Here is a 24,961-nt window from a genome sequence, read left to right on the forward strand (position 1 = left end):
TCCCATGGAGACAAATGACATCACTTCAAATGTCCCTCTGCTTCCTTTTTCCCCCAGCTCTATATGTGAGCATGAGGTCTGGTCAGAGGAGGGGACATCTGATGTTAACAGGCTGTGGTTTGAGTTTTCAAATTGCAATGAAAACTGTCCTTTGTTTATAAACACCGTATGTCACTAGTTTGGGGGTAACTTGCATTTTGTTGTAAAAACCCATGTATGGTATACAGTCCTTTGTCAGTTAAGAGTTCCTGTTGCCAGATAATCCTGATTTCTTGCTGTCAGAGTCAGAAAAAAGAAAATTGTGTCAGGCATGGATTTCTCTAGCACAGTCCTAGGTAGCTCTGCTGCGACAGTGTCTTCCACCAAAAGATCCCAAGTTAACATTCCCTACAGTAATTAAACCCTAGGTGTAGTCCCTTTTAGGAACACTAGTGTGGGGAGCATGGGCAATGAGTGGTGTTACCGTTCTACCTTTAAAACAAGAGGTATTTTCAGATTCTGTGTGTACATGGTTATTTCTATATTTTGTTTTGGCACCATCTCAATAGCTATCTCCATATATTTTCCTCTTTGCATCTGCAAAGGAAGCATGACACGGCAGCATCAGAGTGTGTAGAGATAATGTGATAGTGTGCAGTTGTGGCCTAGTATTTGTCGATACCTGTTTTAATAACATCTTCCAGAGCATAAGGGAAAAGGTTGTAGAAATTAATTTATCTTTTTCTTACCTATAATAAACGGTTATGTTTTCAAACTTGAGTGTGGGACCGATCAAAGCAGGTTTGCTGCCTCTACAACCTGCTTTTATCCTGTTCTGGATAGAACAGTAAAAGTATAATACAACCTTCTCTCAGTCCTAGCAGCCATGAGCAACCCATATTCCCAAAGTGCCTCTCTTGCAGTCCTGTCCCTCGTGGAGGTTTTTGTTAGTGTGTTTTACTGCACATAACAGGCAATAGCTGTTAACTCTTGTTAAATCCTTACATTTTTAGAATAGTTGCCCTGCATCTTAGTCTATTATCTATTCCTAGTACATAAGCTTCAGCTCCTAGTTTTCCATTTCCATATTCCTGATGTGATCTTTGGAATAAAATTGCGGTGGCAATAGCTGGGGGGTGTGCATTTCTGTGAAAAGGGTGTGTTCCCTGGGTTTGGTTTGATTGGACGAAGTCAGGCAAACACGTTGATCTAGTTTATTTACAAAGATGAGGATTTTGAGGGTGGGTTTTTCCCTCTGATTGCAACACTGGGCTCTAGATAGGCACAGCAGTTCAGGCTATCGCATGGTAAATGTGAAGCTGCTGCACGCTGCAGCCCTTCTTGGTCAAGGAGTAATTTTTGGAGAGAAAGCATGCCGAGGTACACGGTGCACGTCCGAGGAGAATGGCTGGCAGTGCCGTGCCTAAGCTCCACCAACACCATTGAGTGGCTGGGAAAGGAAGCTGTGAGACGGTACATGAAAAACAAACCTGACAACGGGGGATTTGCCTCAGTGGAAGAAGTAAAGTTTTACATTCGAAGGTGCAAGGGACTTGGCTTGCTGGATCTTGATGATACCGTGGGGGATGCTCTAGAGGACAATGAATTTGTTGAAGTTGGTAAGCAAAGCCTTAAACATCGGACCGTAGAGTGACTGTGTTGTTATCTGAGTCAGCATAACAACATAAATAGATATAAAATAATAGATATAAACAACATAATAGATATAAAAAGATAAATGTGGCTTTATCTAGATTCATCTAAAATTGCACCTGAGAGATTGTGTGCAGTCTTATATGGAAAAATACCCAATAGTTTAAAAATATTTAATTTTTAGGAACAGAACTACATAAAAGTTAGAAGGTACAGGATTCTATGTACATCTTCTGTATCTGCTGTCATATATAGTGTAAGCTGTTCTGTTTTAGCCTTTGGAATACCTTAAATAAATACATACTTCCTTGTTATTTTCCCAGAAGCATGCAAGTATGTTCAGGGCTGATAACTGGAAATTAGAATTCTTATTGCTGTGAATTGTAATAAATAACAAATTAATTTATGTGAAGAATGCAATTTAATACTATATGTGTTAATTCTGCCTATTTCTTTTAGTTATAGAAGGAGATATAATGTCTCCAGATTTCATACCATCTCAGCCAGAGGGAGTTCATTTGTATCCTTTTTGAGTGCTTTGAGAAGTTTTTACAATTACAGATTTATAGTTTTCTAGATTGCCTGCGTTTTTTAGAGTTCCTTTATTCCTAAAACACATTGCCAGCTGTAACTGAGTGGTCACTGCCTGTGAAATCTTGTCTGCTCTTTTCCTTTACAAAACTTTCAGATACAGCAAATACCGAGAACCAGAACAGGTAGGAATCACCAGTGATTCTATAACTCAGTAACAAATCCTGCTACTCACCAGAAAATGTTGAGAGTTCAGCCAGTGCAGTATTCACAAAAGCAGGGGCTATTAGATTGGCTGGGTATAGGAAACTAAGCTGCAATGTGCTTATTATGTTTTTGTTACTCAGCTTCCTGTCTTATGAATAAGCATGAAGAAGCTTCCTGTCATTGCTGAGTTTTGACTGTATTTTTTATTTATACTGATTATTAAACAACTTTGTATGTATCCATATCCCAAACTAAAATGTGGCTCTTTGGTGTAGTATATTTCTTTAGATGGCAACAGCTTAACAACGGAGGACTTGGTCAATTTAGGAAAGGGACTCTACAAGATAAAGGTAAAAATTCTGAATAAATGCAGCTAAAAATTACATGTTAATTTTTCTACAGCTAAATAATGACAAACAAGCTAATATTTAAACTACTTATGTTTTAGCTCACAGCTGAAGCTGAAGCTAAAGTCAAGGAATCCCGAGAAGTGATTGAAAGGATTGTAAAGGAACAGACAGGTAAATATTTTTGCTTTTAACTATTAATTGTTTAGAATTATAAACATTCTAAACAATAATAATATTATTGTTTAGAAGACTTCATCAAGTTCTCTCCCTAACCAGCAGTGTGCATTTCTTGCAGTTGTTTATGGAATCACCACGGGTTTTGGAAAGTTTGCCCGGACTGTAATCCCAAACAGTAAACTGAGGTATGTTCTGTGTGCAGCCTTCTCTATCCTTTCTTTTCAGGAAAGGAAGGGCAGGGAACAGTTCCACCCTGTAGCTGGGGTTAAATGAGAGAGCTGCTTCAGGAATTCCTTCTGTTTTGTGCAAAATAAAAACCTGACAAGACTTTTTTGAGGTTTAACTTTTTTTTTTTCTGTAGGGAGCTTCAAGTGAACTTGGTTCGTTCACATTCTGCAGGTAATGAGAGATTGCTTGGTGTTTCCCTTTTCTGCCCTTGTTGGTAGTGGGGGAGTAACCTGAGAGGGTTCTGTTGCTGTTTCAGGTGTGGGGAAACCTTTGACCCCAGAGAGAACTCGCATGCTGTTGGCACTGAGAATCAATGTCCTAGCCAAAGGATACAGTGGAATATCCCTAGAAACCCTCAAGCAAGTTATTGAAGTGTTTAATGGTAAAAAGATGTTTAAAGAAAATCTCCCTTTTTTTTCTTTTTAACTGTTTGGTTAAAGGGTGTAGCTCCATGGGTCAAGATGCAGATGTTGGTTTTTCAACCTGGTAGTTGTGAGAGATCAGGACTAGAACTGCAATAAGAGTAGTCCTATTGGTGCCATTGTCTATGATTGTAGGCTGCTACTGTGACCACACTTACGAGCTGGCTTCTTGGTTTTCCAAGGAGTGTATCAATGGAAGGCTCTAAAATTATTTTTGTTTTCTTTCTAGCATCCTGCCTTCCTTATATCCCAGAGAAAGGGACAGTTGGAGCCAGTGGAGACTTGGCCCCTCTCTCTCATCTTGCTCTGGGATTAATTGGAGAGGGAAAGATGTGGTCCCCGAAGAGTGGCTGGGCTGATGCTAAATATGTAAGACTTGTGCACCTGATAGTTTGGATTTTTTATGCATGCTGATTCATTTTTCAATCTGCATGTAGCTTTGAGAGGAAGAGAACTTTTGCTCTTGTAAAAGTCTTTGGATTTTTTCTACCAGTTTGAATTGGGACTAGATTGCTTTTAGCTACTCATCCTCTGATTTGAGGAAGGTGTATCCATGGAGAATGCAAGAACTGACCCACAAGTTACTGGAGCAGGCATAAATAAGCAGTATGTTATTAAGCCTTAAAGAAATATCATGCCATAGTACTGCTATACAAGATACCACAGGGACATCATTTGTGAACTGGAGAAAGGGATAGGATATGATACCAACTATGAAAGAATTATTACTGTATGTTCAGCTTCTGATGAGCATTTTGATGAGCATCAATGCTTTTCTAAAAAATCCAAGATCACCTCTCAAATGCTGAGAGTACCTGGGGATTTACTGGAGGCAAGATCTTCACAGTAAAGTTTCTACTGATTTTATAATGGCTTTAAGTAAATATACAGGTTTGGATATTTAATTTTTGATAAATTAACTAGGGTTACAAGGAGCTTTTCTATCATTGTCCTTCACAAGATGGAAATGTTACAATGGAATTAGTATTTAATCCATCGTTATTCTGCCACTAACACATCAGGAGACTGATCTTGTATTAAGTATCTCCAAGTCCAGCCCCTCCAAAGTCTTTCATGGTAGTTTGTTCTGCTATGCCTATAACTCCTATCCATGAATATTTGAATACCAGACTCATTAATGGATTGATAGGTGTGCATCACTATAGACTGGAGAAGGTTTGGGAACTACACAGGGAGAGGAGTAAGGAGGAAGCAGACCAATGTGTCCTGGACCTTCAAGACAGAAGGTACAGCTGTACACTTCTGAGATGCATTACCTCTTCCATTGGACAGGGTGAGAGGATTAAATGAGAAATAGGTTATGCTGTTTCTCCATTTCCCACAGGAGCAATTGCCCTATAGAATAGACATGTACTGAACGAACTGGTTTGGACTCCTCCTGTCACTAGAGATTTTCTATAGAAAGGATTAGGGATCATTTAAAAAGGAATAATTTATGCCAAGCCAAAGTGCTGTGAGGCAGGGTGTAGGCAGAACTGCCTTCCCAAGAAGTTTCCAGCCTTCTTTCCTATTGCCCTCTCCCATCTTCTACAACACGGTAGATGTTAATGGGCTGTGACAGTGACATATATCTTGCTTCAGTGCTCCTGCTACCTTCTTGTATTGGCACTAGGAAATGAGGTGCTACCTTGGAAGCCCTGTATTTAGTCCAGCAGAAAAAATATGTTACATGTTTTTGATATAAAGCTCTTTTTCTCTCATCACTTGAGAAATTAGTTAATATTTCTGTTCATGGAAACTTTCAAGTTTTAGTGACTCAGTTTTGTATCTTCAGCGACTGAAAAGTATCTTTCATTAACTGCCTTGTCATTTAACTCCTTTGCAGGTCCTGGAAGCCCATGGACTGAAACCAATTACCTTGAAACCAAAAGAGGTAATAAAGTATAATGATGCCAGCAGATGAAAATGAGCATGGTCAATCACTATTTGCTTTATATGTACAATAAAACCTTACATGAATTAATAATAATTCAAAGTCAAGCTTCAGAAGGATAATGATGAAGTGTTGTCGGGAGTGGGATTTGCCACTACTGGTGTCACCCTACTTGATTTGAAATGTCAGACCCAACTTTGTGTTCAGATTGTCTCTGTGGTCAGTAGAGACAGACAGGCCTCTTCAGAAAGCACTTTATACCATCCTGAAACAGCTGGCTAAGAGGCACCTCCAAGGTACCTATCTGCCCTTTGGCCATAACAGGAGGTCAGATGACTGACTTGAAGCAGGTATCTGACTTGCTTGGAACTACTAGTGCTCCAAGGGTGTCTGCAGTGACTTAATGGGGTCATGAGCATTGACACTTTATGTTGCAAAGATGCAAAAAATCAAGCTGTGCATTTTATCATTTCAGGATGGCCCAAAAAGCTAGGGAAAGATCTTTAACTCCTTCATGTAAGAAGGAGAATTATCACAAACAGAGGGAATTCCACCCAGCGTGTGGAATAGCTGCAATGAGTTTGCTTAACATCTGTTCTCCCTTTGTAGGGTCTGGCCCTCATCAATGGGACACAAATGATCACCTCTCTGGGATGTGAGGCGGTTGAAAGAGCTGGGGCTATAGCGAGGCAAGCTGACATAATTGCTGCCCTTACACTCGAAGTCTTGAAGGGTACAACGAGGGCCTTTGACACTGGTGGGTACTGTGCCCTCCCTGAATCTTTGCTGAATAGCTCCTGACAAGAGAGGTACAGCCTGACAGTCTAACTTGTCTTACTAGATATCCATGCAGTGCGCCCGCATCGAGGGCAGGCTGAAGTGGCCTTTCGATTCAGGTCCCTCCTGGATTCTGACCATCATCCATCAGAAATAGCAGGTGAACAATCTTAACCTTCACCCTCTCAGGTTACCAGAACAGGCTGGGTCCTTCAACAGAACACAATGTTTTTCTGTAAGCAATATTTGGGGTTTGCCCTCCTTGTGTCTTCTAGAGAGCCATAGATTCTGTGACCGAGTTCAGGATGCGTACACAATGCGCTGCTGCCCTCAGGTAAAGACTGACTTTTAGATCCTTCCATAACAATAGATAAATGATGGTGAAAGTTCTGCCTCAGAAATACAGTCAGTTATGTGCTGTCTGACGCTGTTAGAGTAAGGGGCTTCATTTTGCTGCTTCTTCACTTCACAGTAGTGTTAATGGAGACATGTAATTTGTTGATCACGTGCATGTACACACCAGGCAGCATCTAACAAAGCTGTGTCCAGATCTGGAAGAGGCCAGGGGTTGGAAGCAGAGGGAAAGTGCTGGTTTCCATGCTTGAAGATTTTATAGGGATTTTCTTCTGCTTTTGTGTTAATAATATAAACTGGGTGTTTCCAAAAGCCAGCAGAGTGTAGTATCTCAGAGATACTGGAAGAGCTTGATCCTACGCATTTTAACAGGAGCAAAGCTATTAAATCAGTGGAATTAATGGAAGTTAATTAATTAATAGGAGGTTTTGTTTTCTGGGAGTCTTTGTAAGGCTTCCTCATAACACTTCTGCCACTGAATAAATATCTTCCACTCAGGTAAACCAACCCAAATAAGTAAAGAATGTCATATTCAGATTACTCTTTTGGTAAAACTGCCATAATAATAGTAAATACCATCTTTCAAGTGTCTAGGATTGGCAGTGATGCTCCTGATGTTAAAAGCAAATCCAAGACCATCTTCCAAGTGTGAAAGTCAAGTGGGATGATTGGGAAAGAGGGTCCCTGCAGCTCAGTCAGCATCCTGAGGATGAACTAAGTGCAGACACTAAGCTCAGGCACTAATATCTTTTGTTCTAGGTCCATGGAATTGTAAATGATACAATTGCTTTTGTGAAGGACATAATAACAACAGAAATCAACAGCGCCACGGACAACCCTGTATCTTTTTGATTACTTCATTACCATAAAATATATATATAAAATTCTGCTTGGCCTTTTTTATTCTTTTCTTCTGTATAATTACTTGCACAGGAGGCAAAAAAGTGATAACTGGCTTTGGTCAATAACTGCCATTGTTTGCAACAGCAACCTCTCTTCCTTTCCCTATGACTGCATGGAAGGATTTCTGTCAGCACTGTAATGCAAGGCTGCAGTTCTGTCAGTGTTATAATGATGCTGTCCATAGCATCCTATTAACTGCTGATAAGCATTATTGCTTCTAATCTGTTCAAAATTGTAACTGTCACGGAGAGATTCTATCAAGGAGCTGAAAATCTATGCTAGGATCTGAACAGATGGGGGTTTTTTGCACCCTTGATCAAAGACCTTCCTTTATGTAGTTTATTTGAAAAAAATCAAAATTGTACCTACAAATTTGAAGAACTGAGATTGTATCTTCGTTTCCTGAAAAGTGGAAGTGTGGATGCAATATAATGTGCTTGCAAATAAAAGCCTATTGGCACAAACACTCCTTCAGTTAAGATATTCCAATTACTGGCAAATACCACTCATGTAAGCTGTATTTCACTCATGTAGGCCTTAACTTCTCCTTAAAGATGGTGTTTGCTGAAAGAGAAGAGACCATTTCTGGAGGAAATTTTCATGGTGAATATCCTGCAAAGGTAATTCACCATCTGAAGAAAGGAAAAAAATAAATTCTGGTTTGATTTTTTTGCTTGTTTGTTTTTGTTCATCTGGTTTAATGAGATCTTCTTTTGTAGGCTCTGGACTATTTAGCAATTGGTGTGCATGAACTTGCTGCAATTAGTGAAAGAAGAATTGAGAGGCTCTGCAACCCCTCACTCAGTGAACTGCCTGCATTTTTAGTCACTGAAGGAGGTCTGAATTCAGGCTTCATGATTGCACACTGCACAGCAGCAGCCCTGGGTGAGTGCTTGAGCAGTACCGTAGAGAGAGGAAGCTAGAAAGACTGATTTTTTTCAAGACTGATGTAATCTAATAGTAGACACAAAGGTATCTGGCTCCTGTTTTCTGTCTCTTCTCCATGTGTTCTGTTCTGTTTTGTAAAGTATGAGCGTTGGGTGTAGCTGCAATTATTTCAGTTCAGGCTTCCTTATTCTGCACCGACCCTTGGGCACATTCAGGGCTCTGAGCATGAATCAAGGATCAGACCCCACAGTCCTCAGAAGACCAGGGTTCACAGGGCTGGCTATTGGGGGAGCACACTGAAATTAAACATCAGTTCAGCTTTTCCTCTAGTACTCATGGCTAAGGCAATAAGAAGCTTGCTGGCTGCTGGGATACTACAGTTCATAGGTGCAGGGAAGCATGAGCCAATATAAACATGCTTATGAGAAGAGAGTAAATTTTAAAAGTTACAAACACAGGAATGGAGGATATCAGATAAATGTGTAGGTAAACATTCTTCAGAAAAACAAGTGAATTAACTAAATCAGTGTGCTAAAGGAACCCTGCCTAGAGGCTGTTTTGGGAAGTGGGTATGGAAGAGGAGCTGAAATGCTCATCCCCTTTTGGCTGGGGAGAGTTTAGGATGGCTCCAAGCCTCAGCTGGTTGCATGACTTCAGGTTTCATTGCACACTTCTGCAATCTGGAGTGACAGATTCTGGGGTATTTGTGATTTCTGCTGTGAGAAATGAAAATTACAGCCCTGCCTCTGCTGACACTAAATGTCCATGGGTCAAAATCATCTCATCCTGATCAAAACAGCCAGGATTTTATCTGAATTGAAGTTTGAGTTCCTTTTATTTTTCTTAACTGTTTTTTTTAATTACCAATATTTTTCAAATCACTGCCAGTTTCTGGATTGTTTGTGTACCAGCTAATGTTTTTCACTCCCAGGGTTAATAGATAAATCTGGAAAAAAACCCTGTATATATTTTGCAACACTGCTGGATGTGTCTGTCTTCACCAGCACCAGCAGTTCTGTGCCTGCCAGACCAAGCTGTTTGCAGTGGTCACATGCAGCCTCTTTGGGACCTGCTGTCACCTGCCTGAATGTGCCAGCTGGGCTCTGGTCCTAAACTGTCACTCCAGCCTATTTGCAATTGGTGTCACCACCTTTCTGTCACTCCTGTTGCTTTTCTGAAGCCGCTAATTTGGCGAGGGCATTACACAACATCCCGCTGGGCTTCAGAAAGAAAAGGCCGAGTACAGCCGGAGTGCTGTGAATGCAGACTTCATTTTTTCTCTTTTAAAGAGTAATTCTCAACCTCAAATTGTCACTGAATGGTGCCTAAGGCCTCTCCTGCAGCCATATGCCTGTTGCTTTTGGATGCAGCATGAGAATTTACTCCAGACCTTTCCACCTGGCTTTCAAAGCAGGAGTGTGTCACCCTCAGGGACATGGGCAGCCTTGTAGTGAGGGGAAGGAGGGAGAGGGTTTGTATTGTATTCCCCCATCTTTCTAGAGGAAGTTCTGAAAGTGTCTCAGCTGCAAAGAGCAGACCAGATGCTGATCTCTAGCTGTATTCTTGAAAGGAGGGGAGGGGTGATATTCGTGACCAAAACCAGAGGGAGCCAATGCTCTTTACGGAGAATTGCCCCAGAGGAACAGGCAGGACCAGGCTTGTGTTTCAGTCATGCTGTCTGCTCTTCTTCAGTTTCCTCCAGGCCTTTGAGCCACAGCAACTCAAACTGGAGATAAGGGAGTGAAGAGTGAGCCGTCATTCCATATTTGGTTATTATTTTCATCTAAAGACTGCTGTTGGTTACTGTTTTCAGAAGCAATAGTAGTTTTCAAGGTGGTTATTACAAATGATTCAGTCCAGGTAAAATGCTGATGTATCCTCGAAAGAGGAGCAGTAGTAGGACCCAAGGTGGTAGATAGGCTCTTACCTCCATGTTGTCCATTGCTTCTGCTGTCTCATGCCTGTTCTGTCCTACATTCATTGTGCTGGGTTTTTGCAGTGTCTGAGAACAAAGCCTTGTGCCACCCCTCTTCGGTGGATTCTCTCTCAACCAGTGCTGCTACAGAGGATCACGTGTCCATGGGAGGATGGGCTGCAAGAAAAGCTTTGAGAGTTATTGAACATGTGGAACAAGGTGAAATTAAAATTCTGATTTCCAGACAGACCTTGAATCATGAAAATGAGGAACTAATACCAATAATAATCAGGTGTGAGGTAGGCAGATACAATATAAACTTCTCCAGACAGAATACTCTCTTCCAAAGCGCTGTCATTTTACTGGCGTTTTCATGGTTCTGGCAAGCTTCGGAGGGAGAACTGTCATTTTTAGCTCAGGCTCCTCTTTTCTCAGTGCTAAAAAAGTTTTCTGATTTATGATGGACATTAATACGAGTATTCAAGTTACTCTGGAAGAGATTCCTAAGGATTTAAGACTCTGGTAACCAAGAGTTCCTGGTACACTTGAAAGGTCTGTAGAACAGAGCACCTAAACTCTGCTTGCTGAAATGCTGGATACTGCCCCCAGCATCATCCATTAAATGATCCTGCCACTGGGCTGGCTTTCTGGGGGGTGTGGATCCACTGTTTTTTCACACCTGAACCATATCATATTAGTGAGAACAAGGGCCGGGGATAGCTTTGCATGGGAAACCTCGCCTTGAGCTGTACCTACCAAACATCCCTTTTGCTGTTCTGGTTTCCTAGTTCTGGCTATTGAGCTGCTCGCCGCCTGCCAGGGCATTGAATTCCTACGCCCTCTGAGAACGACAACCCCATTGGAGAAGGTCTACGACCTTGTGCGCTCTGTGGTGAGGTAAGATCAGATAAACACTTTCCCCAGAGGCTGCCTGCCTGGAGAGCAGCTGCTGGTGGTGGGGGTTAATGTTTGCCCAATGTCTCTTTACAGGCCCTGGATAAAGGATCGCTTCATGGCCCCAGACATTGAAGCAGCTCACAGGCTGCTTGTGGAGCAGAAGGTGAGTGCTGGCTTTTGGCTTGTGTGTAGGATTGTCTAACGCCCTTTTTCTTTGTCCATTCCAGCTGCTGTTTTTGCTGCCCAATCCTTTTCATAGTCAAGTGGTTTTGTAGCAAGTGGCAGTGACTGTCTCCTAACTATTGTACACAGAGCATTACCCTGGTAACAAGACAAAGTATTTTTGCCTTTAATCCTTTCACCTTGTTCCCTTGGAGCTTTCCCATCCCTTGCTGGCTCCCTCCACATGTTCTTCCCCAAAACTTGCTCTATCTGCCTCTCTAGTTCTGCTTCTCCCATACAGCATATCTCACCCAATAACTTTTCTTCAGGGTTTCCTGAACACATGCATTGATGTCTTAGCTGACCTTTTCTTTGCCTCTGACTGTGCTGTTTCACATTCTTGTTTTGCAGGTGTGGGAAGTGGCTAAACCTTACATTGAAAAGTACAGGAGGGAACACATCCCTGAATCAAGACCCATTTCACCTACAGCTTTCTCCCTGGGGTCGCTGAGAATGAGTGCAGATGATAGTCACGACCACAAGCATCAGAATGAACTTTAGGAGTTGTGATCCTCTGGAAGAGAGCAGAACCTTTCCAGAACCTTACCTGAGCATGGCTGTTCTACTCAAACTCAATGTAGTGTCTCCAGGTGACCTAGAGGACCTGTCTGTCTAGCTCAGAAGCACAAATAGATAGTAAAGAAAAGTCTCACTGCTTTCCTCATGTGTAAAAGACAACTTTGTCATGATAGTGTGGTTTTGACTGAATTTCACAAACTTCTGAATACAAATCATTCAGACTGCTGCTGAAACCAGTATTTTTGTCAACATTTTGTTTGTTTTCTCTTCATCTGTGCCAATGATACCAAATGGATTAAGTTTGATATTCTTACCTGTTTTCTCCCCCTTTGGATAACTGCTGCGATCCCCTTCATTTTGCCACAAACAAGATTATCTTTACACTTAATTCTTCTCACATTTGTAGATCATATGTGAGGTACAGGCTCTTGTATAACAGGAGCATTTTTAGAGCAGGTGCTTCACAAATCAGAGAAGCTGTGTGCATAGGAATGTGCTATGGAGATCATCACTCCAGAAAAAATATATTCGCTTCTGGTGATGGACTACATTTAATGCACCTTTCCAGGAGCTATGGGCTCACACCTGCAATCAATAAACTGAGGCTTCACATACAGCTGTAGCAATCTATTTTCCTGTCCTGAGTGTGATGATGAAAATGTAAAGCAAGAGCTTAATTTGGAAGTAAGTAGGACAGGTAACACAGGGGCCAGAAAAGGGGGAAGAGGAGGTGTAGGACTAATGAATGCGAACCAGTGTTGAGGCAATAGCACCAAGACCTACACTCCCATGGCTCCCAGATCTCTGCCTGTCTGCCAAGGGCCCTGTCCCCACAGATGGGATCATGACTGAGTGTGCTCTGTGTCAAAACACTGACCTCCAGCACAGGCTTTATTTTGCAAGGGAAGAGTCAGGACATGGCTTTCACCTCCTGCAGCAGTGATGACATGGCAGTAGTGATCTGGCTGAGGGCCATTCAGCACAAGCTGAAAGCCTCCCCAGGCTATTGGCTGTGCTGCAAGGGGCAGCCAAAACACCAGTGTGTGGCTGCCTTTCAATGTCTGACACCTGCCATGTTAAATGTGCTCTGGTGAGAGGGCTTCTGCCTGCATGGCAACCTAGCAGGTTGGCAAATGCCTTGGGCATTCAGAGAAGAGATTCTGGGCCTTGCTTCCCACTCACCTCTGCTTTTGCCTTTCTGAGACCAAGGGATCCCCAACACACACTGCAGATGGTGAATTCAGGTTTTGCATGGTGCCTGTGTTGAGCTGAGAGGCACCACTCTGCCTGGACCCTGCATTTAAGAAGTCCCTGTGCTTCCTTCCCTGATAGCCTTCCCAAATTAATAAATTTGGGAAATAAACATAAATTAATGTTTAATGTATAAACATTATTTAGGAAGGCTGTCTTGGGCAGAGTGGGCTGTGCAACCACATACTTGAGACGTTCTTTCAAGCTTTATAAAAATAAAGTTCCATGCCCACATCTGGTACAACATCTGCTTGCAGGAAAACACATCAGGTGGCAGGAATGCTATTGCATTGTTTTAAAAACTGATGTAGCTGGCTAGCCTGGATCAAATAAAGCATGAAGAAAGATACTACAGGGCATGGCTTGCAGATTTTGGGTGTTAAATAGATGTGCCCAAGGCTCAGGGAGATCAGAAGATCATAATAATTCTCATACATGTTCATGATGGCTTTCAAATATCTGTTAATCAGAATGAGACCATTGTCCTTCCTCACGGGTCTTGTTCACTGAAGCACTCTGCTCTGTATTACAGATTATGTTGCTTTCTTATATCAATAATTATTTTTGATGTGAAGTTCTTCATGCTTGTCAGGTGCAATTTTATGACCTCACCTTCAGAAAGTAAATCCCTTTTGCTTCTGCAGCCACCATCCATTTGAAAATTTGAAGAAGACTTTGTCCATGGGTATTCAGAGACCCTCCTACCCCAGACCCTCTGCTTAAATACTGCAAAAGCTTAAATTCTCCAGAGCTGTATCATCCTTTTTTCTACATACTGCATTCCTAAATTATGTTACAAGCTGTAGGAAAAAAAGCAGTAGTTGAAAGATAAATGAAAGAGCGCTTTAAAGAAGTTAGGCTCCTAAGTTTCAACACAGCTTTGAATAAAAGTTATCATACTTATCTTACCAGAATCACACTCAAACTTCCACAAACAAATACGTCTGATGCTATTTCAGATTCAGCCTAGAATAAATAAAATTAGGTCTTTTCTGGAACATCTGTATGACACTGCATGTGGTCTTCTTCCAACACATCCAAGGGCCATCCCAAATGTGTATGCCTGAGCCCCTGGCCCTCTGTCACAGGTAATTTAACATCACACTCCCCAGTAAATCTTACCTGGATCCAAACTCTGCTTATTTATTGCCAGTTTGTTTGGGTTCTTTTAAAATATAATAATATTATAGATTAATTGTATAGAAAACATTTTTGGAAACTGTCTTATTTAAGATGGATACAATTAGAAATTATTTTATTGAAGGACAACGGACATGGAGATGCATCAAATGGGTAATGCTTGGTAAGGTTTATTTGAATAAGGGTAAGGTGAGCAGGAAAACAATTTACTGGTAAATACAAATCTGATTTGTCTGTTGCATTGAAATACTCCATGCTAATTTGATTTTAGTAGCTTATTAAACTACTGCCTTCTCTCAGTAGCTGCTCATTGTCTCACACCTTTCATTTTCATAGACAACTTTTCCTTTAACTATAACGTAGTTGATCAATGCTTCATGTCCACCAAACTGGTAAATCAAGTGCTCCCATCTAAAAAGACAAAATGTTTAAGAATATAAAAACTTGCATAAGATCAGGCCACATGCCCAGAATACCTGGCAATTTTATAAGATTTTCTTGAAAATGGGAAAACACCATTCCATGCCTACATGTTGTCTCTTGCTGCATGAATACAGTGACTCTCTCAGTAGAGAATCTATTCCGCAAAATAAACACATGTTAATTCTAGGTAATTTGTAATTAGGCATGGATTACTTGTAATAACAGCCCCAAAAGTCTTAGGCTTGATTTTCCCCTGGAGTAATTAAAGAAAATGAAAGTGTGTCTGAAATGCTACCAGTGTCCCTTTATTCAGTGAAGATAACTAAGGCTAAAGCACATTTCAAACGACAACAGAAGAACAAACCTTGATGAATTTATGATGAGAAGATCCCCCTGCTTGCCAACCTCCAAGGAGCCATGTGTGTCTGATTTGCCCAGAGCATAAGCTGCATTAATGGTGGCAGCTGCCAGTGCTTCATTCATTGACATCTTCATGTTTACACAGGCCAGATGCATCACCATAGGCTGAGAGGCAAGGAAGGGGACAATGGGAGTTACCAGGAACACAAAGCTGTTTATGCCTCAAATCCCTAAGTGCTCTCCTTCTTCCTTGCACGTCAGAAGGAGTTGTTTGTACAACATACGTTTTGCCAAATCCAAAATGAAAACTCTAAGATCAGTAGCTTTGAGAGCATTTTGAATAGGCCTCTCAGTGCATATGAGGGATGGAACCCATTCTGGTTTCAAGAATTTCTGGCAAAAACTTCCAATACGCACAAACAAACGCAGAGAGCCGTCTGCGTGGAGCGTGCAGCTCTCCTTGTGCACGTGAAACCAGTTTGAAGTGTGCAATACCCAAATTGTACTAGTAAAAATTGCCATAATTCAATGGTTTCAGTATTATGGCTATCTTACCATTGAAAAACAGTATGCATTAGGATTAAAGTCACTGCCAAGAGCAACTATAACACCTTCTTCCAACATTCTTCTAGCTTGAGGTTGCTTCAGTCTAGTGGGAAAAATAAACTTATCAGTACAGTTAGCTTAGTTATCATACAATGATTTACAAAGGCAAAAGTCATCTCTCAGTTTGGCTACATTCATGCCTTCAGTTACACTGATCCTTATGGAGATGAAAGCCCAAATTCACCTCTTGCACCCCTACCCATCACCCTATGGACAGCATCAATGAGAAGTGTGAGCCACAGCTTTTGCAGTAACATCATGTGGCAGTAGCCAGTGTTAACCATCAGGCTCAGACAAATGAAATTGTGGAATTTACCCAGAATTATTGAGAATTTAGAACTACCCCCATTATTTAGAACTCATCCATTTAAGAATTTAATAGAAGAAAATCTTCATTTCTGGAAAATTATTTTCTATTTCTTACAGCTTCAAAGACAGGCTCCAAAATATGAGCAGCGGTAAATGCAATGCAATAATCCCTTCCCAATTTTTGAGTCTGAGCTTAGTCTGCGTACATTAGAGATCTTTTCACTTAGCAATTACAATGCAAAAGGCATTTTCAATAACTTCGATATCTGGAATAGCCATTTCAAAATTGTTCAGTCCCTGGGTTAATCTGTGTAGGTGTTTGCAGGGTGAGCACTTGGAAACACTCTCTAGGAAGTTTTAGCCATAGCTGCTGTAAAGCCACTCCAAATCTATTGTGAGACTTCTCAGCAATCTCACAGATTTTTGAGGATTTCCAGCAGAAATAAGACCTAAGGAGGGAGGCTCAGTTCTCTGTAGGTGTGATTGCCTTCACTGACCCAGACTGATCCTTAAGGCATAGATATGCTTTTAGATTAAAAGACCCTCAAACCACACACACGGCTTTGCAATTGCAGGAGCTTCCCTTCAATCTAGTGGCCTTACCTTAGCATGTAGGCTGTTGTTGGCAGGAGGACAGCAGCACACTTAGCTCTTGCCATTGACACAATACCTTCATCTGTAACTTCTTCCAGGTGGCTGATGGCCCGGGCTCCTAGCTCAGCTCCAAGCTAAGTAAATTTTCGAGCAAATTACTCACTATTCTCAATTTATTCAGTTTTAAAAGTTGTTTCTAAACAACTGGAAGAGACAATCTACTATTAATGTAAAATATACCAGAAGAGAAATAGCAAAGAATGCTTGAAAGAACAATCGGAATACAGAGACAAAATATTTGTTAATTTGCTGCATGAAAGGCTGATCACTTTATCCACAGAGCAGAAGCACACTTTCAGTGGTGTTTTTAACAGCCTAACACTCAAACTGTGTGAGAGACATGGATGGAAACATTATCAACTCCTGTTCATAAAGGATCCATCAGAAAATAGCTCACAAAATTGAATGCTGCCTTCAATGGGGAAGTCAAATAGTCTTTTATGATCAATCAAGTTTTTGGTTTGGTTTGTTGTTTTATATTTATATACAGCTTGGGCAGACCCTACAGGAAGGAAGCAATATTTAAATGATGGTCAAACATGGTGTCAAAGGGACTTTCTTTATCAAGATGTTTGGGAACCTAGTCTTGACTAAACCACCTCTCTGAGTGTGCTCGGATATCTGATATCTGAGTAATGAGACCACTGAGTGTGCTCACTGCAATTTGACTTGTTGCTTCTAACAGGACATTTAACAAAAAAATATTTTTCAAGTTGCATAGAAACCATGTTTTTGTCATTCTTGGGTGCATGGATATCCACCTTCCTGATCTGTATCCCGTGTGGACGATAAGCAAAGTCAATGTTTGATTAGCCAGTGCACATTAGTCCCAGAGGTCAAGGCTTCCTCCCATGTCCTTAACTCCAAAGCTGCACATGGACTGCTCTTCCTGGCATCTGCTTCTATCAGATGGTCTATTTCATAAAGTCTTAGAAAAGACAACCTCCATTTTGAAGACTGCAATTCTTACACAGATTGGGCTCTCACAGGAGCAAAAATAATTGTTAAGAAAGACATACCTCAGCAGATTTCATCGGATGGAGTTCATCACCATGGAAGTTAATCTGTAACCCTATATCTTTTCCAGCCTGAAGTATCCTCCTTGTACACTCCAGATCAAAGACTCCCTTCTCACAGAACACATCTATATTGCTAACATTAATTTCACCACTTAGTTTGAGTTCTTTCAGTTTAGGAAGGTGGTTATTGATAATGTCATCTGTGGCTTCAGTAGCAGTTTTCCCTCTAATGAAAAGAAAATTACATTACAGAGCTGTATGAGTAACATCCTTGAAATCTGGCACACACTCAAGCCATACATGCAATTACTGAATTACTTAGGAAATGATGTAAATATGAATCCCTCAAAAAAAAACTTCACATTAAAAAATAAAGCCTCATTGTAACTCATGCAGTCTCCAACATGAGTTACTTTCCATTCAGAGAATACTAGATTGTGTTACCGAATGTTTTTAATAAGGTTGGCATCTTGGATGCTAACAAAGATATACTATACTTTAAAACAAATTTTTCTGCTTTCCTATTCATATATTCTGACCTCTTTATACTGTATTCTAAAATATAACTATTTAAAATATGTAAATGAGTATTTAAATATGTTAAATGGTATTCATATAATATTTTTATGCAAGTGTCAAAGCTCAAAGCAGGCATGCAGTGTAAGTCATTATTTTTAATTTACCTGTCCTCCTTTTATACCATTCAGAGTGATGGACAGATAACTGTTTCTAATCAGAGGAGCTCCCCAAGGTTTGACTTGCCAAAGTCAGAATCATTTATGAATCCTCTATTACATAAAGATAACCCAGGAGAGATCACTAAATGCCTTAGAAGGAGCAAATAATCCCAAAACATGCAGTTGAGTTAGAATTTTCCAATTTTAATATCTAAGGACAAGGGATGTACAGCAGCTAAATGCCTGAGAATCTCAATGCTCATTTCAGGCACCATAAGGCACACAGACACTGGCACTATGGAGTGCCACACATGGCTGAGTTGGAGCTATGCAATGGCAATAAATTCAAGAAGCCAAGTTCTGCCTGAATTTATCAGCAAGGTTATAAAGCAGAGCCTTTCTTCCATTCCCTTCTCACTGAAACAGTCATTGGGGCTGCTCAGCCTCTGACCGTGCCAAGGCCTCTCCCTTTTCTCTTTCTACTCAGCAGCCTTTGGAGGAATTTGGGCTGAAATATTATGCCCAGAGCAAAGATAAAACAGAGGGAAAAACTAAGAAATTCCACTTTTGAGGAATATAATGCCCCAAAATGCAAAACAAAACTGCTGTGGTTTTAATGCAGAAGATTTCTGCTCAGGAAAACACTTTAAAAATTTCATTATAAAGTTGAAACGGACCAAATAATCATTTTCCAATAAAAAATAATGATGATTTTTAAAAATCAGACATCTCCCAAATCATAAGCTCGATTCAAAATGATGACTGGAGAGACCAAGGAAAAACTGCAGATTTTCTCCCAGTCAAAATAAAAACCCAAGCCAGAGTCTAAGTTTGAGGGGTAGCATAAAATTCAAGCAAAATAGCCTAGACACAAACATTTGATTGAAAAGAGAAGAGAGGATTTAAAAAGACTCAAACTGGAAAATACAGATAACTCAATATTTCCTTCAGATAATTTCCTCAAATCCCAAACTACCTTTTGTCCTTACTTAAAATACAGTATCCTTACTTCTACTACATTTCATTATGCTTGATGCATCAGTGGGGACAGAAGTGTGCACAGAATGAGAAGGCACATGTCTTTCTAACACATGAGAGTTAGTATATATTTAAAAACACTGGAATTGATTTCACTGGTTTATAAAAATGCTCAAAGCATTTTGGTGGGAAATACTATTTATCAGGATTTTGACTGAGATCCTGCCAAGGCCCTTTAGGGGAGGGAGAAAGGAAGGACTAATAAATACATATATAGTTTGGGGTGAAAGGTCAATTTTATTTTACCATTAAGTCCTCTAAATTTTAGTATAACTTCTTGAAAGAAGAAGCTGTTGCCTTCAGCTGATTTTAGTTACTTTATTCTTAACCATCTTCCAGTTACTGAAGATGATACAGGATTAATTTTTCATAGTTAAATTGACAAAAGATAATTTACCATCCTGCTCCAAATACACAAGAATTAGATTCCAAAAAATATTTTCTGGGTCATGTTTTCCTGAATGTTAGAAAAGGCTGGGAGGGTTTTTTTTGGAGTATGCTGCTTTTTTTCTTTTAATGAACATCTCTTGAATATTGCCACATAATAAGCCTGCCTCCATCTCACATGCCTTGTCTCACAGCAGCCTACCACTCAATATGTCAAAATATCTAGCTAAAACTCCTCATTAATTCCTTCATACACTGAAATCTGGTGACATGAAGATGTTCTTTTCACCATAGTGAAAAAAAATCAGAAGTGAGAGAGGATTTTTTATGATATGTCTACTTGACCCACCAGAATAATTGATTAAACACAGTTTAATCTTCATCTCATAGCTGTAAGATGTGTGCAAGTCTTCATTGCATGGAAGTATAATTAAACTTTGTTTATGGAGCTATATAAAGATTAAATATAGTATTTTTTGTTGTTATTTGGCCAAAATAAAATCTCATGGCAGAGACCAAGTTTGAAGGACAGCAGCAAATGCAAGCAGAACGATCTGTATAGGAAGCCCTGTAATCTGTGTTATGTACAGTGTGAGCACCAGCTGGAGGCAGAGGTTCTGTGCTAAGCCTGTGTTGGCATTAGGAGTCACAAAATAATGTTGCACTGCAGTCCTTCAAACTAAAGTTTAGCAGAGCTTCCTATAAATATTGGCTGTTGTTTTTCAAGTATGTTGCGTTTTAGGAGTGGGGAAGAAGAAACCAATTCTCAATGCAAAGCAGCAGCATTTAACAAGAGAAAGAAAAGTCAAATCCTATTACTTGGGCACAGCGTGAGCTCCACAGTACGTTGAGGAAATGCCAATATCCATGGATTTCTTAGCACGCTCGATCACCCTGAGCATTTTGAGCTCAGTTTCCAAGTTTAAGCCATATCCACTCTTGCACTCCACCAGCGTGGATCCTGCTCTGAGCATGCGTTCAAGGCGGTGCTGGAAGGTGGAGAGCAGCTCCTCCTCCGTGGCCTTCCGAGTGTGCTCCACCGTAAAATGGATTCCTCCCCCAGCCTGGTGGATCTCCATATATGATGCACCTGCCAGCTTGGGTTAAAGAGAAGAAAACAAAAACCACTCCTCATATACAATTAGCTATGAACAGTGTGTTTTCCACCCAATAGATAGTGGAAAGTGTCTTGAGGTCTCTTTGCAGTGAGAAAGACAAAGAGAGAAGAAAAAAAATCCCCATTAATTCTTCTTCTCCCCCCCCCTCCCCATTTACTTCTCTCTCCCACTTAAGTGAAGAAATGTTGTAAGAAGTGGCATAAAGAGAAGTACTCTGAACTTGCTTTCTCCTGAGTCCAAGGGAAAACCTGATCTATAGCTCAAAATTCATCTATGTAGAAAAGAAAAAGAAAGGAAAAAGTCAAGACTTAGATGGTAATAGAAGGCAGCATTCCTGTATTGCTTCATCAATGCAAAAATATATCAAGGGTGGCTGCAAAGGATGCAGGTACACTCTCAGCCTATCAGTATTCAAAACTCATCCCTCCTCCCTCAGGTAGATTATCTGACTGAAATTATGTATTTTTCTATAAAAGAAAGATGAGAGTCACTAGGAAGTAGAAACAGTTATACATTTTAAAAGATAAAAAAAACAAGAAGGAAGAAAAATCCATCTGTGCAATTTTATGTTGTTACCTTCATTGCAAACTCATGAACCCTATCACCAGCCCACACTGGATGTGTATGTGCATCTACCAGGCCTAAAGAAAACAAAGTAAATGTACACTTGAGTTAATTCACTGTGTAAGAGAAAAGATTATGAACATTCAAGCAAGTTAAATAGACAGCAGAAGCTCCCCTAAAAAGTCTCTATTGGTTAGAGAAAAATAAAAATCCAACCAGACAAATATCTAGGATTTTCTTCAGAGACTATTGGTTTTCATTCAGTTTTTCTTTCTAGGTCTAACACCTTATGCAAAATGTCTCCAGGTTGTCATGTTATTTTGATCAAATTTTCAAACTGTGGAAGAAAGGATAAATAACAAACTTTGAAAGAGTTCATTAGTCTTTAAGCCTGTACGCTTTAAAAAAAGGCACACTGCTTAGGCTGGGCTCAGCACAGTAGACTTCCTCTGGCAAAAATTACTACCCTAGGAGCCTTTTCCACAAGCTCTGGAACTGATACTGCTGAATGGCAAGGCCACTGTAAGAGAAACACAGGTCTGACAGCTCGTGTACTAACACCACTTGGATAGCTGAACATGCAATAGACTTGCTCATCTTTTGGGGATTTTTTTTATCATGTAAAGTTGCAGAATATGTGACCTAAAATCCCTTTTGCCTCCAAACAGCTGTGGGCAGGATGGACAGACTGAGCTCCGTGGCTGAATGGCTGAGAGAGTACAGGAAAGAGCAGTGAATCTGAAGAATCACTCTGTGGATCAGCTACATTCCTGTTGTGATCTGTGATACAGAGGAACAGATCTAAAGACAAAACAAGAGGAGACAGAGCTCCACTATGAAATTCAAAAGAACCCTTGAGTATCTCCAGTGAGGGAGACTCCACAGCCTCTCTGGGCAGCCTGTTCCAGAGCCCAGTCACCTGCACAGTAAAGAAGTTCTTCCTCGCGTTCAGGTGGAACTTTGTGTGCATCAGTTTCTGCCCCTTGCTTCTCGTCCTATTGCTTGGCACCACTGAGCAGAGCCTGGAAACCTCCTCTGGGCAACCCCACTTCAAACACTCACAGACATTGATGAGGTCCCCTCTCAGTCATCTCTTCTTGAGGCTGAACAGACCAAACTCAGCCTCTCCTTGAAAGAGAGATGCTCCAAACCCTTCATAATCTTTGTAGCCCTCCACTGGGCCCACTCCAGGAGCTCCATGTCTCTCTTGTACTGTGGAGCCCAGAAATGGCCACAGCACTCTAGATGTGGCCTCACCAGGGCTGAGTAGAGTAACAGGATCACGTCCCTTGACCTGTTGCCAGTGCTGTTCCTTTATATCATAAAAATACACCTACCTGGTAACACACACTTCCCAGAGCAGTCAATTATCCTTTCAAACGTTGCTTCTGAAAACTGATTGCGAATAACATCTGCCTGGCCCACAGCTTTGATACAACCATCCCTGCAAAACACAGGCAATGAACGAAGGACGTGTGAGCCTGTTTAAAAGTGCTCAATGACAGAGCTCCTGGAACAATAGGGGCAGGATCCTCAGCAGGACTAGAGATGCACATGTGGAGGTGGTTTGCTAATCTTACAGATGCACAACGAACACTGGGGTAATGCCATGCTTTTCAAGCTGTTTGCCATAACACCTGTCCTCTCCTTAGATCCCTCTGGAGGACACCTTGGTGCTGTTCTGCTCTAATTCCTGTTTTCCTCCTGTGGATCAGCGAGCACACAGCATCACTCCAGAAGGGATCAGTCTGTCTGTCTGTCTGTCTGTCTATCTATCTATCTATCTATCTATCTGTCTGTCTGTCTATCTATCTATCTATCCATCTATCTATCTATCTATCCATCTATCTATCTATCCATCTATCTATCTATCCATCTATCTATCTATCCATCTATCTATCTATCCATCTATCTATCTATCCATCTATCTATCTATCCATCTATCCATCCATCTGTCTATCTGTCTATCCTCAGGGCACTCGTACTCTGCCACCGCCTGCACCTGGATCACGCCCTGGGAAGCCACAGAAGCCTCTTTGGGACCGTTCTCCCAGAGGAGCTCGAGGATGGTACCGGGAAGGCTGGGCTGCGCTTGGGGGATGCCTTCCAGCCTCCCACGGAGCTGCTGCTCCCCGAGCCCAGGGGGCCGAAGCAGCGCTCGGTCCCGGTCCTGGCCCGGACTCACATCCCCAGCCCCAGCCTGGCTGCCCGCACTCACATCCCCAGCCCCAGGCAGGCTGTCTGCACTCACATCCCCAGCCCCAGGCTGGCTGCCCGCACTCACATCCCCACCACCAGGCTGGCTGCCCGCAGCACGCCCAGGCTGGCAGCGCCGTCCCTCCGCAGGTAGGGCTCCCGCCGGCCGCACACCAGCACCAGCTGCTCGGCGTTCTCCAGCAGCAGCCGGTGCCGCTGCCGGCCCGCCATGGTGTTGAACACCGAGTGCCGGGGCCGCTCGGCTCAAAGTCCCCCGGGGCGGCGCGGCCGAGCGCCCCTCCCGCCCCCCGTCCTGCCCCGCCTCGCCGGCACCGGCCCGACCCCGGCTCCGGAGCCAGCCTTGGCCCTGCCCGGCTCGGGCTGCCCTAACGCGGCTGCAGCCCGCTCCGGGAGCGGGATGCTGGCCTGGATTCGGTCCAGGATAACGTGATAAGATCCGTGCATCGCGCTGCTTCGTGACCGGCTCCGAAGCATCGGGTGTCGCAGTTGGGACTTCCCGGAGCTTTCAGTCCTCACAGCACCACCTGGAGATCTCCCTTTGCCAAGAAAACAGAAACTTCTGATTTGTGAGAGTTTTCTTTTTGCCCACGTGCCCCCTCCCCGGCGTCCATCACCTCTCCAGCATCCTTCATTTTGCCGGCGACAACCACTTTGCCCGCATCCCAGCAACAAGCCCCGAGGGACCACGACTCCCACGCACCGCGCCAGTTATTCAGGCAGACATTCATTTATCCAGGCAGGTAATAATTTATCCGAGTCCAATAACGAAACGTTTGTGCAATTCTGCTGCCCCCTAGTGAACGAGAGATGGGAGAATCAGAGAGCAAATACTTGCTCCCAACACGGACTTTTGGCTTTCTCTTCTCTCTTCACGTATTCATACCGTCTATAGGACTCCAGTATTTTCCTAGATGAAAAATTGAGTGTCTTTCTAAAGAAGTGTTCCCTCAAACACTTCTCCCGGGGTGGTAATCTTCTTTAGACACCTTCTTTTCTTTTAGAAAGAGAAGTGATTTAAAATGCCGGTAACACACGTATGTGCATATACATACTCCTGCTCAGCAGAAAAAAATTGGATATGTTGACTCTTTGAAAGAGCCCTTCTGCTGAAGTCTTGTTTGCAAATGAGGCAAGATTTGCACCTAAAGCCCAGTATTTTGTACTTATTACCAAACCTGAAAAGTGAGTATAGCTACAATAGTGTTGGGTGTTATCTTGTGGTGCTGTTCCACTGACATAATCTTTGTCTTCCGCCTAAACTCTCACTTAGGCATGCAGAAGA

General features: G+C 41.8%; 2 protein-coding genes across 2 annotated transcripts; one reads left to right on the top strand and one right to left on the bottom strand.

The window, feature by feature from the left end:
• Nucleotides 1-1,279: 1,279 nt before the first annotated feature.
• LOC131573606 (histidine ammonia-lyase) lies at nucleotides 1,280-12,440 on the top strand. Its single transcript, XM_058827708.1, has 20 exons — nucleotides 1,280-1,598; nucleotides 2,092-2,152; nucleotides 2,321-2,348; nucleotides 2,646-2,720; nucleotides 2,819-2,891; nucleotides 3,016-3,082; nucleotides 3,259-3,296; nucleotides 3,382-3,507; nucleotides 3,777-3,916; nucleotides 5,394-5,441; nucleotides 6,051-6,198; nucleotides 6,283-6,378; nucleotides 6,494-6,552; nucleotides 7,332-7,412; nucleotides 8,030-8,095; nucleotides 8,195-8,360; nucleotides 10,363-10,497; nucleotides 11,067-11,175; nucleotides 11,269-11,338; nucleotides 11,749-12,440. The coding sequence occupies exons 1-20, from the start codon at nucleotides 1,352-1,354 to the stop codon at nucleotides 11,896-11,898; spliced, it is 1,983 nt and encodes a 660-aa protein (XP_058683691.1). The 5' UTR covers nucleotides 1,280-1,351; the 3' UTR covers nucleotides 11,899-12,440.
• A 2,017-nt stretch (nucleotides 12,441-14,457) lies between these two features.
• LOC131573756 (probable imidazolonepropionase) lies at nucleotides 14,458-23,926 on the bottom strand. Its single transcript, XM_058827983.1, has 9 exons — nucleotides 23,747-23,926; nucleotides 22,800-22,906; nucleotides 21,475-21,539; nucleotides 20,600-20,877; nucleotides 17,679-17,904; nucleotides 16,609-16,733; nucleotides 15,646-15,739; nucleotides 15,095-15,255; nucleotides 14,458-14,718 (listed from the first exon to the last, which is right to left on the bottom strand). Exons 1-9 carry the CDS (start codon nucleotides 23,887-23,889, stop codon nucleotides 14,604-14,606), a joined length of 1,314 nt encoding a protein of 437 aa, XP_058683966.1. The 5' UTR covers nucleotides 23,890-23,926; the 3' UTR covers nucleotides 14,458-14,603.
• Between the last annotated feature and the right edge of the window lie 1,035 nt (nucleotides 23,927-24,961).

Source organism: Poecile atricapillus, chromosome Z (assembly GCF_030490865.1).
Source record: "Poecile atricapillus isolate bPoeAtr1 chromosome Z, bPoeAtr1.hap1, whole genome shotgun sequence".
Lineage (NCBI taxonomy): Eukaryota > Metazoa > Chordata > Aves > Passeriformes > Paridae > Poecile > Poecile atricapillus.

Excerpts from the sequence above, each read along its gene's own strand:
- LOC131573606 (XM_058827708.1), top strand. The coding sequence starts at position 1,352 with ATGCCGAGGTACACGGTGCACGTCCGAGGAGAATGGCTGGCAGTGCCG. Across the intron at positions 3,297-3,381 it reads GGTTCGTTCACATTCTGCAG|GTGTGGGGAAACCTTTGACC; the intron begins GTAATGAGAGAT and ends TTGCTGTTTCAG. Across the intron at positions 7,413-8,029 it reads ACAGCGCCACGGACAACCCT|ATGGTGTTTGCTGAAAGAGA; the intron begins GTATCTTTTTGA and ends TTCTCCTTAAAG.
- LOC131573756 (XM_058827983.1), bottom strand. The coding sequence starts at position 23,889 with ATGGCGGGCCGGCAGCGGCACCGGCTGCTGCTGGAGAACGCCGAGCAG. Across the intron at positions 22,907-23,746 it reads GCCAGCCTGGTGGTGGGGAT|GGATGGTTGTATCAAAGCTG; the intron begins GTGAGTGCGGGC and ends TGTGTTTTGCAG. Across the intron at positions 15,740-16,608 it reads ACAACAGCCTACATGCTAAG|ACTGAAGCAACCTCAAGCTA; the intron begins GTAAGGCCACTA and ends TTTTCCCACTAG.